General features: G+C 40.5%; 1 protein-coding gene across 1 annotated transcript; it reads left to right on the top strand.

Moving 5' to 3' along the window:
* Positions 1–497: 497 nt before the first annotated feature.
* LOC140231899 (uncharacterized) lies at positions 498–8,204 on the top strand. The gene is made up of 6 exons (XM_072312051.1): positions 498–2,548; positions 3,002–3,246; positions 4,804–4,870; positions 5,888–6,259; positions 6,805–7,271; positions 7,869–8,204. Exons 1-6 carry the CDS (start codon positions 502–504, stop codon positions 8,202–8,204), a joined length of 3,534 nt encoding a protein of 1,177 aa, XP_072168152.1. The 5' UTR covers positions 498–501.
* The last annotated feature ends 9,050 nt before the right edge of the window (positions 8,205–17,254 follow it).

Genomic DNA, 17,254 nt, shown 5'->3' with positions numbered 1-17,254 from the left:
TCCCACAAGGTGTGTTCTAGACCCCCTATTTGCTCTGAAGGTGATTTATAAACTTTTGAAAGACAGTTCGAGGAAGTCATGCATGTTTACTATCAAGCTATCCTAAAAATTGCTTTCGTATGCAGTAAAAATGTATGTTAAAAACCTGCACCAAGGTTCAACCTCCTGTACCGTGCCAGAATTCGACCACATGCAAAAGCATCTAGGTTTAATAAGACATGTAGCAAGCAGTCAAATTTTGGACGGTGTTATGGTCAAATTATGGGTAGCTTGCTGTATGCTAGGTAGCTATCTATATTGTAAATAGTAAAATCAGTACAATAACACAAAAGTCCAAACCATATGTACATAACCACAAAATGGGAGAAGGATTAGAAGGACTTGTAGGCTATATTGTTCCCCTTTCAAAATGTTTTCTTGATCAGGAAAGTTGAATAGTGGCTGATATCCAAAGAAATCAAACGGATGGCTCTCTTTATTGCCTACCACAGATGCATCCCAATGCAACGGTTAAAGGCTCTACATGCTGTAGCAGCCGAGGACCGACTGATCAGCAAGGCCAAAGATCGTCGCGCACAGGACCTTGACCTCCGAGGACTCTCTCTCGCACAGATCCCAGACTCTGCCTGCTGTGGCACACTGGTGCACTGCCTGACCTCGCTGGACATCAGCCACAACCAGCTGACCTGCCTGCCATCATGCATCGGTCAGCTCTGCCAACTGGAGGTGCTGAGGGCATCCCGGAATGCCCTGTCCGCATTACCTCGGGAATTGGACAGGCTGTGTCGCCTGAAAGACCTGGACTGTTCTCACAACAGGCTCACGGATATTCCCTCCTGCCTGGATAGCTTGCAATATCTTGAGCGACTGAATTTTTCTGGAAACTGTATCACCAGACTTCGAGCAAGTTCCTTTGGCTTGCCAAGATTAAAAAGGTTTCATGTGACACGAAACGCGATACTCAATGTACCTCAAGATGTGTATATAAACGGATTGCAGGCAATCCGTTCTTATTTTGGACTCAACATTAGTGTGCCGCAGCAGGTCTGTGAGGATGTTGTAAATACACAGTATTCATCCCTTCAGGAAGAGCTTCAACATCTCCAGCTCAAGCATGTACAGAGAGAGTCAAAATTGAAAGCACCATCTGCTACTACAGGTGCTGGTGACTGTCAGACTAGTGCATTCAGAACTGTCAGGAACAGTGCTGCAGTGCACAAACCGCTCCAGCGTCTGGAGTCAGACGGACTTGTTTCGACCAGTGATTATGGTTCCTGTACTGGATCTCAGCTAGGAAGTGGCATTCAAGATGACAGGAATGATGTCAACAGTTGCTGCGGAGACCAAGGAAGTGATGCAGGCGATGTCACCCCCAACTCAAGTGATGAAGAGGGTAGATGCGACCACTGCCATCAGCCACTTATTCCAGAAGTTGACTTTGACGATGACGAGTGTGTTGATTTCATCCTGCCAAATAGGGCTAGATTTCTAAAATGTGGCCTTGCAGCAGTACTAATTCCTGAACATAACAAATCAAACATCTTGCGGAGCGAGTTCTTCATTGAGTTTGAAGAAGGGTTACAGTATGTGCCCGAGCTTGAAGATCATGTGATGCAGGCAGGGCCTGTAGTATTCCTTGGCCCCCATGGGGCTGCCTTCTACAAAGACAGTCCAGCAATCATCAGATTACCACTCCATGTGGACATAGGCGTGTCAAGGATTCGATGCTTCACCAGTGACACAGATGACCTGGAGCCGCCAAACTGGGTGGAGATTCCGTCATGCGACTTCAGTACTTTCCGGGAACATGTGCTCATTAGAACACAGCATTTCTCTCTTTTTACTGTTGTGCTTGACTCATCTGCACCAGTTGTCTCAAGAACTATCAAGTGGGATGTTGGTGGTAAACTGGTGGTTGAGCAAGTGCCTGGTGTAGCTGTTGATTTTCCGGTTGGGTCCCTGACAGAAGACGTTGATGCCTCCATCAAAGTCCTTTGTTCCGAGCTCTCACCAGATATGAGGACCAATATACATCCAAGTGATGCCTTGGCCTCACCGGTGGTGGTGCTCAGCCCTCATGGCTACTTCTTTAAGGGGCAGATTGACAGCAAGGTGATGATCCACCTGCCTGTTCCACACTACAACAGGATAGTCCAGCAGTTTGGAATAGAGGCCCAGCTCACAGTTTGGCACAGCCCCACCGCAGAAGGTGAGCCTGTTTTGTGGGAGAAGCTGGATGTTGATTACGAAATTGTGGAGGATGAGTACAACGACTGCGTGGTCTCCATTCCCGTGGAACATTTCTCCTGGTTCACAACCCTCTGGAACGGCATCAAGCAGAAGCTGAACAACACAGGCATGGCGATGGGCTTCTACTCTGGGGGCGCAGTCAGCATGAAGTGCCAGGCGTGGATGCTGGAGAATCCAGACACGGACAAGTTTGGCCTGGTGGTCATCTGTCACCGCAGTGACGACAACTCCATGCAGGATGTAGGGAATTATGCCAAGAATGTGGGAGGGAGCCTCAAACCTGTGTCTATCCTTCCAGGTATGCCTATTGTCAAAATTTGTCATAGTTTTGGCTGGTTATGCAATGTCAACAGCACTGTGGTCAACTGTTTCTCAATTTAGATTAATGTTTTTTTTTATTCATTTCTCTTTCTAACACATTGTTACAGTTGACTTTTGTTAATGAAGTCCTTGGCATCGGCAGTTTCCTTTCATTATATGATTTTTTTTTTTAATAACTGAAGAAATAAACAATTAAGATGTATAGCAGGTAATGTTGAGGCCTGAATTTTTACTTTGTTGTAAACTGGAATTCTATAAAATGGGTGTGCACTTACAATATGAATGGTAACTTGAGGAACAACACTTTCTTGAGCAATCTTTTTTCCACTTATGTAAAACTGGTTGAACTTTTTTTTTTTTTGTCAACAGAAAATGTTATAGCATGTATCATACATCACATTAGCAAGTGAAATATATTGGTCTTGTATAGGTGGTGACATCATAGTGAAGCTTGGCCGCTCAGAGTACTTTGAAGCAGACACTCAGGCCAGTGAGGATCCGAGTCTGGAGAAAGAGGAAGCCAACTACAACGGCCGGGAGTTTGAGATGCAGTTTGCCCTGCGCTTCAGGGGAAATAGCAAACCGAGAGTCAGTGAGATCTTTGGTAAAGTGTTTGTCAAGAGGAGGAGAGCTGATGGCACAGAGGAACGCCTCTTTGAATTCAACCTTATCAAGGTACTTAAGAACTATGCCCCATTCATGATCCAGTCACTATGTAACATAATAATGAAATTCCCCTTTTCTGAGGTATAGCCAAAACATACAGAATGGAAACTATTGATAAATAGGTATGGATTGTACTTCACAGTCAGTTCATTTTGCGGTCACATGAAACTTGGTTATTTTGATCTCCTACCTCTGACAACAAATGCTGCCAAAATTTTATGCGCAAAAGTGTGTGTATTGTAATATAGTCATGACGTAAACTTTATATTTCTCAATCTGGAAAAACATGATCAAATCTGCTGTCAGATGCATGCCCTTCATTTCCCTACACGGGGAGAAAATACTACGGTGGATCAGATGTGCAGTACTATGTCCTATTTTGTCTTTCCATACAGTAGAGATATTGATGTGCAAATGCCTTCACAGGTGTGGTGTGACTTCAGCGTTAATCTCCATACATTAAGTCAGTTGACTTTTTCTCTCTTTTTTTGTGTGTTAATACGATAGGTAATTCTTGAAATGTACCTTCTTTTGTTTGTGGATTGATGAGACTTTTTAAGGGGTATTTCCTGAAGGTTTATGACAATTAATGGTAAAGAAAATTCAATGATGAGTTTGTGCAGGGGTCTGAATGCGGGCCACCATGAAAGCCATACCTAGCTTTTGAGCCGCAGTCAACTGACTTACCTGTGGTTTTGTAGGTCTCGACTCTGGCATCTCAAGTAGGTGAAAGCTGCATGCAAACTGAGAATTTTCTTGCTTTCAAAACACTTTTGCCGAGTTTCTAAAGTTACAAACTTAAAATGTGGGTTTCTTCAGTGGGATGAGCCCATGATAGTTACAAAATGTACTCTCATTCAAGCAAGACACACTGTCCACTGAAGAGAGAGATATTCCCATTTGTAACTCTTCACGTCCCATAACCTGCAGTTGTGAGTTGATGCTGAATCTTATCAGTTGTTATTTTTTTTTATTCATTGCTAATGTTTGATGAGAAATAGTTATGTGTTCTTTGAGTCCTTTTTTGTTCATACGTACAAATGTATCATAGGCTATTATGTTTGTTTCTGTTACAGAATATTCATAAGCCTCTCAATTGCTAACTGCATATCAAATTCTTAAATCGGCAGCACATTTTAGAAGATAAAGTTCCTGAATCTTTCTCAAGTTAGCTAAAGTCTACATAGTACTCGGCAATCATAAAAGGAAAAGTTGTCAATACACTCAATGCAAAATAACGAAGTGGAGGCTTCCCCAAGCATTAATTAATGAATCAGTCTGGTCACCTGGTTTTAATATGCAAATTCATTCTTTCTGTGAACATGAATTGCATAAATTGTTACGCTGGGTAAGCTTGATGCATTATGTCGCTTTGACTTCGAAAACAAGTGAAATGCCAAACCTACTGAGAAAAAAAAGAAGAAAGATCATTAGGTAAGTGTGCACATGAGCTAAAAATGAACCGGCTTATGGAATGATGACAAGGTGATTCTTTCTCCAGCAAAGTTACCCCAAGACCTGATGAGCTATTAAACTGCATGACCTTATATCACTTTTATTTTGTAGAAGAGTGACGAGGTTGATGATACTCCTGAGGATCCATGGACGGCCGCGTCACTGAAGGAACTCGCAGGTAGAAAGCTACTCCAGCATTTATTTTGATTGCATTTTGTTCAGATAGAATCCTGGGGCCCATTGCATAAAAGTTACAATTATGGTAACTTTGCCATCCAATGGTAACTACCATGGTAACAATACTCAACAGCCAATCAAAATCAAGGATTCCATGGAAGTTACCATTGGATGGCAAAGTTACCATAATTGTAACTTTTTGCAACGGGCCCCTGGTTACCACACATATCACAACAAGTTGAAAGGATGTTGCTATGTGGTCCACATTCAACAATCTCTACTGTTCTAAGTTTTGTGATACATGTATGTGATGCTATTTTGTCCTGCCTAATTGTTTTTGCCCATGCAAAGAAAAAAAGACTGATGTAAAAACACTTTTGTCTGTATGGTTATACTTGTATGTGATTTGTGGAGTTCACCTCCACACATAGTTTATTTCTAAAATGCAGATGATATATTATGAACACCATTGTTACGTAATAAACATGTCAATGTCCTCCTCCTTATGCGTGGGGTACCTTGACTACATTGCGTCTACATGGCAACATCATTGTAAAGGGTACGCACTCTCATAGCAACCAATTCTGTGTATATGAGTGCGCGCTCTTCATGTTCAATTTATGTTTTGGTATTGACATTCCCCGTCGAGACTCCTGAAGAAGGTGGAGGCCACCGAAAATTTGAGTTGCTCAATAAACTCATTCTTATTGGCGAAATAATGCATTGCTAGTTTATTTCTTGATTCTTCGTTATATTGGAGCCAATACATGAATTCGCAACATGTTTATATAAATATATATATATATATATATATATACATTGTATATATAATTTGTATAACATGAGGGTTTCTGAAAATTTGACAAGAAATTCAGACATTTTTTTTTTTCATAATAGTTGCAGCTCTCCTGATATGCCACAGTACTTATTCCTCCTTGTTTCATGTGAGCAAGATCTTCTCCTATAAACAAAACCGGATCGGCCTTTATACGCGACTTCAACCCATCTTTACTTGCAGACTTACATGGCATCACCAACAGCGATAACTGGAAGATGTTTGCCCGGGCCTTGGGCTTCAACCTCCAGGACATCCGCACCAAGCTGGGGAGGGCAGCAGACCCCTTTGCCGAAATTGTTGTCATGTACCGGCGGCAGGGCGGGGAGTACGACGAGTTCCTCCACCAACTGAACGCAGTCGGGCGCAAGCTGCGCATCAGTGACGATCCACCGGAGGATCCTTCCGCGCCCAGTGGCAGCGGTGAAGGCCAGGGCTTGATGCAGATGCTGTCGTGGAAGAACTGGTTTGGCTCAGGGGCAGGAGGAAGAGGATCCCCCTCCCAGTCAGGATCATCATCTCCACGGAGCTTGCCAGAAGATGATGAAAATCAGCGTAAGATAGTTTGTTAAGATAATCTAGTGAATTAGGAATTAATCTGTTAGGAAGTTGATGCATACACCGGGAGAAAATGCCATGGCAATTTACCGTAAAATTTATATTTCATATTTGTATTTCCAGTTACTGTGAAAGATATTTTCTTGTGAGCAATTTTATGTGCTAGGCCAGGTTAGATGATTTTTTCACGTTAAATTCTGTGGAAGTGGGACATCAATTACAGGAACATATTGCCTGCAATGATATTCACGTGCTTTTATTTTTGTGCTAGCTTTTGGTTGCATGAAATGTACCAAAATTTCCACAACACGAAAATTTCCACTTTTACAGTAGTCATAAAGTCTCACAAATTTTATGTGTCAATTCAGTTCTACATGAAGCTACGTATGTATAAAGCTTGTAGATTCCCTGTTATCCAGTTAAGAAGATAATGTATCCTCTTATGTTGTCATGTTAATCCATGTTACCAAAATTATGAGATGCCCCCACCATGGATGTACTTTTGTGAATTATTCTGTTAATTATCTGAACTTATATTTTAGCTGGTCCCAGTGGTCTGCAGAGCGGCAAGCGCAAACGCCTTTGTGTGACATGTGAGGCAGGTCCCTCTCCTACCACACCCAACGTCGCTAAGCGCATTCGCCTGTCTCCAACCACATCGGAATCATCAGGAGGTAGTGAAGACACCGTGCACCACCATGGGCTCCCTCCCCACTTCCGCCAGGACCAGTCCCCGCCCCGCACCCCTAACGTTGGCGCCTTCTGTAGCCTCCCCACCTCTTCCAGATACTCGCCCCCGCACATTTCCAACACTGGACTCTCCGGGGTACACCTGACCCAAAGCCGGGGGAACATCCCAGTCTTCACCCCGGGCCCGGGGATGTCGGGCCTCCCCAGTCACAACCCGTATGGTGCAGGTCCATCGGGACTGCCTGCATCTAGTAGTGTCCTGTATAATACTCCGCACTCTTCCGTCCAGTATGGTGCCATACCAAACACTGCACAGCAGGTAAGTAACAGATGAAGTACACTGTACTCCGGAGTACACCTGTATCAACTTTGTCCTTACTGTGGGCAACCTGTCTGCATGTTAATGTATAGCATGTACTCTTTTAGAGGTGCTTGTCTTGAAAGAATTAGGAATAACTGAATTTCCGGAATGAGCGTCTGTTGTGATGATAACTCAAAGGCCGTGAAACAAGCAGTTGAGCTATAAACCAACAGATTGGGAGAAAAAATATTGTAATAACTGTTGTGAAAAGCTACAGTTGTGGTTATTTGCATACTGAGTCATTTGGAGAGATAGGTATTTTACTCTGCATATGTTGGCAGTACTGAAATTGAGAATTTGTGTCTCTGTAGTAAAGTTCTTAGTGCAAGTCAAAAAGTTTGGATTTTACCAACTGTAATAATTGCTAGATAAATGGGTCCTTGTGTTTCATATTCTTCTTCTCATCATCAGTGTTATTATTATCATGATCTCATTTAAAATTATCATTGTCATCATTTATAGTGTTGTATCTGTCATTTGCATTGCCATGTTTATTTCCTGCTACTAAATGTGAACTTTTATCATCCTGATCACCCCACCCCATGGTGGTTCCAGGCCATGCCAGTTGCCAGTGACCCAGAGAGCCTGCTGAAGGCTAACCAGCAGGAGATCACCCAGACGCAGCTGTACCACATCGCCTCCCTCATCCAGAACAACTGGGTTAAGGTGGCGCGCTACATCCGCGATGACGAGACCCTGGAGACGGACATCAAGTCTATCCGGGACTCCAACCCGTCCAACCCGGAGGAGCAGGCCACCCAGATGCTCCTGCAGTGGCGCGAGAAGTGCCCCGACCGCTGCTACCGCGGGATGCTGTATGGCGCCCTCTGCGACCTTAACCTCAAGTCCGTGGCAAAGAAGTGTGAGGCCATCTACAGGAAGTCACGATAACGACCAATAGACTGATGTGTGGAGGGCTGTCAATCCAGTTAAAGAGATCCCTAATAATGTTCCAAAATCTTACGGAAAAATGCCTAGGAAAAATGATTCCCTTTCATTGGCCTCGCTTGCTTATCAGGGATCGTGCATCAACCCAAGGGTAAATGCATATCTTTAAAATTGTCAAGCTTTGTGACCATATTTATATAGGATGAATATCAGAGTGAGGCTCAATCCCAAACTCACTGACTTGATGAATTCTGGACTGTCAACCTGGCAAGCACATTCCCAAGAAGATCATGCACGTATCCAAGTACATTGAATATTTTAAGTGTTTTGGCTTACCACATTGACATTTCACCCTCAAAACATTTTCATAATGCATCAAAAAAATTCCCAGAATGTATTTCTCGTAAATGGCTGCATTATGTTTCTTGTGAGACAATTTGTAAATAAAGATTTTCTACTTTTCTATGGCCAAAAGGTGCAGTGCAATACTCTTGCCCACATGTTGTATTTATGTTTCCATCACTCTTCCAAATTTTGAACCCAAACTCAAATACCCTGCTCCCCTTGACATGATACAAATGACTGTGTGACATCTGCAACAAGATAGGCATTTCTTAGTTTCACAGGCCTCCTCTTTCTTTTTCTTTTTATATTCAGTCCCCTTTCCTCCTTTTGTCTTTCTCTTCAAATCAAGATCTCCATTTTGTATTCTATCGGTAGCATATTTGGTCATCTGTCTTTGCCAACATCAGAAATTGTGAATTTGCTCCATGCAGTGAAAGAGAGGTGGTAAGAGTACCAGTTGTTTTCACACAAATGACTTAAATGACAAGGTAATTGTTTTGTTTTGTTTTGTTTAATTGGGCATGCCCCTTTTATTTTTTCTCCTTTTTACTCCTTTTTTTTTTTTTTTTTTTTTTTGGGGGGGGGGGTATCTCAAGGGGATTTTGCGCACAGTCATATGGTAAACTATTTCCCCCCCCCCCCATATTGAATGTCTGTGTTAATATAAGATTTTTTTTTTCCCCTGTGATATAAATGTGTTTTATTTGTGTTGAATTGTGTCCCTATACAAAGATGTTAGATTAACACTGCATCACACTTTTCAAAATATTCTTGTTGTTTTGTTTAATATCTTTTCGATTTGTGTGTTTAGTTTGTCACCTCTCTCGCACATTGTATAACACCCCATCAATATTTAACTGACAGTGTAACAATATCAGTGTTACCAATACAGGTGACTCCCATTATAACAAAGTCCTCAGGACTGGCAGTATTCTTGGGTTATATCAAAATTTCATTATAACTTCACAGTTAAAGTATGTAAGGATTATTTATAGATGATAGATAATAATTTGGGACTTTTGTTTTTATTATATTGTAAGGAAATTTCTTTATAACCACATTTGTTATAACGAGAGCACACTGCATGAGGGTCCCACAGGTACATTGTAAGTTGCAATTATTTCAATCAGAACAAGAGTTCATTGATAATGACTTGTGGAAACCTGCTCAATATCACTCTTTCACTGTTAAAAGAAAAAAAAAATGACTTCATAGTAGAACAGCCTATTATCTGCCTTTTCTAATAGTCTATTTACAATGCTGTGGTTTTAAAACATTTAAGAAAACAAGAAAACTAGCCCTGTTCAGTTTTCACCAGTATGTATTTTTCCAGACTACTCCACATTTGTCCTGGATGACAGTCAAATGAAAGCAAGTGCCACCATGTTCACCATGCCTTTACCAGTTTCTCAGGAACAAGGAGGATGATATCCACTTTTACCTTTGTAAAAATATTGTTATTCCACATTTCTCCCAGTGGAACCTCTTCATTTGTCAAGAACATAATGTTTCATCACAAGAAAGACAAGTTTGTACACCTAAGTATGAATATCACCCATACAACTTGCATGCAGCGTTTGTTCTTTTTGTTTTACATCTAAGTGAGACGCAAGATATACGACATCATAGAGGTTAGAATTCTCAGAAGAAATTTAGAATTTTTCTTCAAACTACATTGTATGTACCTTTTGTTTGCATTTAAAAATGTTTGTGAAAGATCTTGTACACCAGCAGAAATCCAATAGTGAAAATGCTCTGACTTGAATGTGTGAAATTCATGCCTATTTTGTGCCTGTTCTAGTCCATTGACTAAGGTTAAGCCATGGAAGTGATTTAAATTTCTGGTTTGTGTATGAAATTAGGTCTAGGAGTCTAGATGAAGAATCATCATTATGTGGTCTTGTGTCTACTCATTTCTGTTCAAAGTATGGTTTGACGTGATTTGCCTAAGCATGCTCACTCTTTGCATATCACTTGAAACTAGTTCAGATGTTATGTACAATATAAAGCGCGATGGTTTCTCAGTTTTCGATAGATGCTAGTCAGGCGTTGTCTCCGAAATGTAACGTATAGGGATTGATGAATGTGATAACACATGTATGCCACGACAAACTTTTGGGATGACTACCCACAACCGTACACGTAGCTACCATGGCAGCAGCTACATTGTATCCGAAACATCAAAAGCTACAGAATTGTCACTGCGATGGCTTTGATGTGTTGCAAAATTGTTTTTATAGCAAGTCTTCAGTGTTGCCATGCCCATTTTGCACTGCCTTGCAAGGTCTTCATTATGTAACATAAGTACAGTGGACTCCCGTTATAACAAGGTCCTCGGGACCGGCAGTTTTCTTTCATTACATCAAAATTTCATAATAACCGAACAAATAAATAATGAAAATACATAGAGTTGATAATGTTGCGGCCTGATTTTTTACTTTTGTGTAACCGGAATTTCGTTATAATTGTGTTTGTTATAACGGGAGTGGACTGTAAGAAAAACAAAAAAAGAAAGAAAATCTGGGTTACATGTCTGGTATTTGTGCCCCCCCCCCCCCCCCCCCGATATCCCTGTTGTATGCTTCCTTTTGTATGGTCACTGAACATACATAACTCTATTTATGTGTTCCCTCTTTTCTATGTGTTGCAGTGTTCACAATTGAGAGTTGAAGGCATAGGTGCACTTGCAGTGATGGGTTATGTAGGCTAACATGCACAAAGTTTTATCCCTCTTTTTTTCAAGGAGTTATTTTTGAATCATTCCATTTCTATTTCATTACTGTATATCCTTCCTGTGTCCTATCAATGTGAAAAGTTGCATCCCTAACTGCTGAATAGTTCATAGGATTGTCAATGCTTTTTTTTCTTTTCTTTTTCTTTTTTACTGAAGGAAAGTTTAATTTTAGGTAACAGCATGCATGTGTGTGGGTCATGATGGATAAGGCTCTCTTTTATTTTTTTTTTCTGAATTATGTGAGATGTTACCAAATTAGAATACTACAATGTATTCCAGAATTTCTTATTCTTTGGCCCTGTAAATCCATGTGCTGGTTCTATTTATAGAGAACTAAAGTGTGATGTCATTGCCATTCATTGCCATGGAAATTGGTTCTAAACAACCTCACCTTTATTGTTGCTAACCATGCTTCCACCTGGTTCCAACACAAGCTACAACAAAAGACTAACATCATCACTTTGCTACCTGTACTCTATACTCGTGTGGAAAATACTGGGTTGTTTTTTTTTCTGTTTCCACCGGTGCCCTCATAAGCTGAAATTAGCAACATCTAATTTTTACCATGTCACCTTGCTTTCATGTGCAGAATGGTTGTCTATGAGCTTTAATTTTTTTTTCTGTTACATAAACATAGAAAGCAGTATTGTGTGTGTAGTTACAGTTTCAAGATACCAGAAGTTATCTTTGGTTTTGTTGGTATCTGTCAGTGTGTACCAGTTTATTTAGGGAAGAAGATTCTGCAATGTATTCTGAAAGGCAGATGAGAGATCAAAATTTGCACTGGTGCATTTTGTGTCACTCACCCCATCCAGTGCCAAGAACCAGCCTCTACATTCCATCTAGATGTGTGTGTGTGTTTGTATGTGTGCACTTACCCTGATGGAAAATGAGGACACACACACGATCTTTACATTGAAACTGAGGACATGCAGAGAACCGAGGATGTCCTCGCTTCGCAGACCATTCCAAACGGTCTGCTTTTGCATGTAGGGGTACATGTTAACCCGTTCCTTCCGCAATTCTCTGAGTGCCTTTAATGCCCCAAAACGAGATTCTTTTCGCCCGTCGACAGAGAGGCACACAGGTTGGTAATCCAGCTGTGTGAAGGCAGTCAAGCGGTTCATTTTGTCCCCCTTTCTACAGTCAACTACATGTGCCCGTGAACAATGGAAATATCAATCGGGTGCGAGGTATGAATAGAGCGTGCGCTGATGAGCTCTTAGAATCTTTTGTTCTACACAAAACCAGGTACCTGAATGAGGTGACTGGGGTCAGCGAACCCGCATTTCTAACTGATCTCAGCCTTGATCATTATGTACATGTTCGTACGAGTTTACAGCAGAACAAGCAAAAAACTAAATCAGGAAAAGGTACATAATACTGTAAAACTCCTTTTGTTATCAGTAGGAGAACAAATCATGATAGAATAAACTCTGATCTTTTTATCAAACCCACTTTTCTGAGCTTTTTAACACAAAGAAACATGAATTTAGGCCACTGAAGCATTCACCCTTATCGTCATTTTGGGAACCTGGTAAACCAGGTTCCCGTATATCAGTTGCTCCCACAGGAACCTGGTAAGCCAGGTTCCCGCAAGGAACGGGTTAATAGGTCCTCGATTGTATTGTAATAAGTCATCTTTTGGATGGTAATATACGAATGAGTCCTTTGTTGACAAGAGTCCTACTTACACACAGGTCCTCGGTTATGTGGTAAAATTCTTGTGGGTAAAACAGGTCCTCGGTTTCCACCATAGACGCATATGTGTGAATAGGCACATACACTGGTGTGTGAGTCAGTACCAAATTTTAAGAAATCACCATCTGGTCCCATTTTACCATTTTTAATATGGAAGAGTAATTTTAAAAAAAAAAAGTAAGTTAGTCTTTTTGTGAGAAAACTATTCATATTACTTGGAATGTAGAGGTTGACACAAGATTTTGATATAGGCAGGGTGTCTGTTACTGTGGTAACCAATATTGCCACACAGTTGCATTACTTCCTGAAAAAAAGAAATCCAAATAATATATAACAACTCTAAATTATCACACAATGCAAATGAATATTGTATATAATATAGGAGAGTAGCAGTTCTGATTCATTCAGAATATTGTGTTTCTGTACTTTTCTTAGAAATGTGAAAGTACTACACAATGTAAATATTGTTTTATATCATATTTTGAATAATAAGAGTTTGAATATAAACAGCCAAAATCTGTGCTTGGTATTACCCTTTCTTTTCCGAAGTATTCCTGCTACATTAACTCTCTCTCTCTCTCTCTCTCTCACTACAGCTCTCTCCGGAGTGGACTATATTTATGTGTGTGTGTGTGTGTGTGTGTGTGTGTGTGTATGTGTGTGTGTGTGTGTGTGTGTGTGTGTGTGTAAAATGCAGTCAAATGCATACCATTTCAAGAATACACATTTTAAGACGTGGACATGTGCAGACAAACAATGACATACATTGTGTACGTACATATAATACAAACAATATATACAAACGATCATTGTCCCCGCCGAACGAGTTCGAGCAGGGGACTATGAAACAGGCTCCGTACGTGTGTGTGTCCGTGTGTCCGTCCGTCCGTCCGTGTGTCCGTGTGTGCGTCCGTGTGTGATCAAAATCTTCAATTTGCTACTTTTCTGTCATTTATGATCCAATTTTGATTCTGTTTGCTTTATATGATAGCACTACATGGGAGCTTGAAACTTCTACACCGAATTTCAACCGTGACCTTTGACCTTGACCTTTGACCTATATTGTACATTTTGCTACAAAATGCTACTCCTTCCCCATTTCTAACCCGATTTCGATTCCGTTTGCTTTATATGATGGCACTAGGTGAGGGCTTCAAAACTTCTACACAGAATTTTGACCTTTGACTTCTTTGACCTTTGACCTTGATTTTTGACCTGTATTGTACATTTTGCTACACAATGCTACTCCTTCGCCATTTCTAACCCGATTTCAATTCTGTTTGCTTTATGTGATGGCACTAGGTGAGGGCTTCAAAACTTCTACACAGAATTTTGATCTTTGACTTCTTTGACCTTTGACCTTGATTTTTGACCTGTATTGTACATTTTGCTACAAAATGCTACTCCTTCGCCATTTCTAACCCGATTTCAATTCTGTTTGCTTTATGTGATGGCACTAGGTGAGGGCTTCAAAACTTCTACACAGAATTTTGACCTTTGACTTCTTTGACCTTTGACCTTGATTTTTGACCTGTATTGTACATTTTGCTACAAAATGCTACTCCTTCGCCATTTCTAACCCGATTTCGATTCCGTTTGCTTTATGTGATGGCACTAGGTGAGGGCTTCAAAACTTCTACATAGAATTTTGACCTTTGACCTTGATTTTTGACCTGTATTGTACATTTTGCTACAAAATGCTACTCCTTCGCCATTTCTAACCCGATTTCAATTCCGTTTGCTGTATGTGGTGGCACCAGGTGAGGGCTTCAGAACTTCTACACAGAATTTTGACCTTTGACTTATTTAACCTTTGACCTTGATTTTTGTCCTGTATTGTACATTTGCTACAAAATGCTACTTCCGGCGGGGACATATATTACGCACCGCATAATTTCTACTTTTCCTTGTATATACATGCAGTGGTTGCACGTAATTATTACAGGCCTATTCATAGGCATATACACACAAATCTATGTTTATTATGTACAAAGATACATGTGCTTGTGGAAATTGATAGCTCCTTACAATACAGTCAGTTCAAAATCATGAAAGACATGAAATACTAGTACATAAATTGTACTCTTCTCAAACAATTTCAAGTGCTTTTAATCTTGTACATGTACTGTATTATGGTGTAATGCAAATGTGGTCGAAAAATGAAGAGGTTAACCGAGATGAAAGAAAATGGATTAAAATCCAAACTGTATATGTACTACATGTAGTGAATTAAAAACCATGTCCACCTACATGCAATCGAGATAAACTTTCCCCATTAGAGAAAAATATGCTATGCGCATGCGCGTCGTCCAACCGATCGAGCGGGAGGCGTTTTTTTTTTTTTTTAAAGACGGCACAGATTGGGGCATGGCGCGTGTTAAACCTATGGGAAAAACGTTGGGTTAGGGTTTTTGGTTATGGTTATGGTTAGGGTTAGGGTTGGGGTTAGGGTTAGGGTTAGGGTTAGGGTTTGATGGTTAGGGTTAGGATTAGGATTAGGGTTAGGTTTAGGGATAGGGTCCCCGATAGATTTTTAGTTTCCCCAATCTGTGCCGTCTAAAAAAAAAAAAAAAAAACACGCGAGCGGGAGGCCCCGTAGCCTATCCGATAGGCGTCGGGCTGTATCGATACTAGACTGATCGCTATAATTATGGAGACGGACATGCGAGGGCTTCAGCCCGAGCGCCTATCATCACTCATTTTCGAATCATTAGTTTTTGTAGATATTCTACGAAAAACTGGTACGTATGTATGTTGAATATGCATAACGCGTAAAGGCTATATTAGGCAACTCCAACAGCGTAGGTAGAAGATGGTTGATAGCCAAAATAATTATTCTTTCAAATTCCCAACAAAGTGAATATTGTCAAGTAATAGTACAAATTTAAACGAAAAATTTACAAAACACCGAGACTAAAGAGAATCAAAATGGCAAAGTAATTATGAAATCACGTACATGTAGTAGTTCTTATAAACCTACCCAAACAAACATGGATTCGTCAAAAAAATATGCAGTTGGAGATGATATTTGATTGGTTTAATCGATGAGGTTGATAACCACAAGACAGTTACGCGATATCGTCAACAAGTGAAGTAGGTCGGGTCATAAGAGGGGCCTAGCCGTGCGTGTGGGTTGGTGCATTGTGCGCACGATGCGCAAATTCTTTTGGCGTCGCGACGTTGTGCGCGCAACCGAGAAAAAAAAAGAAAAAAAGAAAGTAGATCGGGTTGAAACTGCTGAAGCAACAGGTGCATACTGAATAATGCAGAGATCCTACACTTGGCTTCATGTTAGCCTATATTTTATTACATAAGTAATACTTAGTAGCTCACTCAAAAGTTTTGCGTCTTACTAAAGAAGTCGCAAAATAATATTAATCTCCAAATGTGTCACACATTTCCTTCTACCTTCATTATTGACAATAAGCTCGAATTGCTTACAGACTCTCAACTGTCGCCATGTACATAGCAGGACACACACACTGACAAAATCGGCTTGGCCACCTGCGGTGGTGAGTTAAATGATTAAAAAACAAACAAACAAACAAACAAAACCCGCCGCGTTGGCCCCGTTGTATTAAAGTATGTGGACTCTACAATAATTGTAAATCTGCAATTATTACATAAGTAATACTTAGTAGCTCACTCAAAAGTTTTGCGTCTTACTAAAGAAGTCGCAAAATAATATTAATCTCCAAATGTGTCACACATTTCCTTCTACCTTCATTATTGACAATAAGCTCGAATTGCTTACAGACTCTCAACTGTCGCCATGTACATAGCAGGACACACACACTGACAAAATCGGCTTGGCCACCTGCGGTGGTGAGTTAAATGATTAAAAAACAAACAAACAAACAAACAAAACCCGCCGCGTTGGCCCCGTTGTATTAAAGTATGTGGACTCTACAATAATTGTAAATCTGCAATCAAGTTAACCACCAGTGACATCTTGGCTTTGATTGGCTATGGACTAGTCACTGCTATAAATGGTAGTTACCGTTTATTGCGGGTTAACAGAGTTTTCTTTTTAATGCTGCGCCACGCCTTCTTTGTCCTCGTCATCGTCGATAATTTATAGGGTGCTTACTATTCTGACTGACTGCTCGCCCGTATCTGACAGATGCAGATATATAGATTATATTCTTCAATCTATTTCTTCCACACACACAAAAAGAGAATATAATTGCCGTCTAGATGAAAATAGATAGCAATCTTTGAAGTATTTCTTACACAACACACACACACAAACACAAACACACACACACACACA

This window comes from Diadema setosum, chromosome 8 (genome assembly GCF_964275005.1).
Source record: "Diadema setosum chromosome 8, eeDiaSeto1, whole genome shotgun sequence".
NCBI classification, from domain to species: Eukaryota; Metazoa; Echinodermata; class Echinoidea; order Diadematoida; family Diadematidae; genus Diadema; species Diadema setosum.
The sequence above is the reverse complement of the archived record's forward strand: the minus strand, read 5'-3'. Positions and strand labels throughout refer to the sequence as shown.

Bases quoted from the DNA above. Each gene is read 5' to 3' on its own strand.
- LOC140231899 (XM_072312051.1), top strand. From the start codon at position 502: ATGCAACGGTTAAAGGCTCTACATGCTGTAGCAGCCGAGGACCGACTG. The intron at 2,549-3,001 runs GTATGCCTATTG...GGTCTTGTATAG, and splicing joins ACCTGTGTCTATCCTTCCAG to GTGGTGACATCATAGTGAAG. The intron at 6,260-6,804 runs GTAAGATAGTTT...CTTATATTTTAG, and splicing joins AGAAGATGATGAAAATCAGC to CTGGTCCCAGTGGTCTGCAG.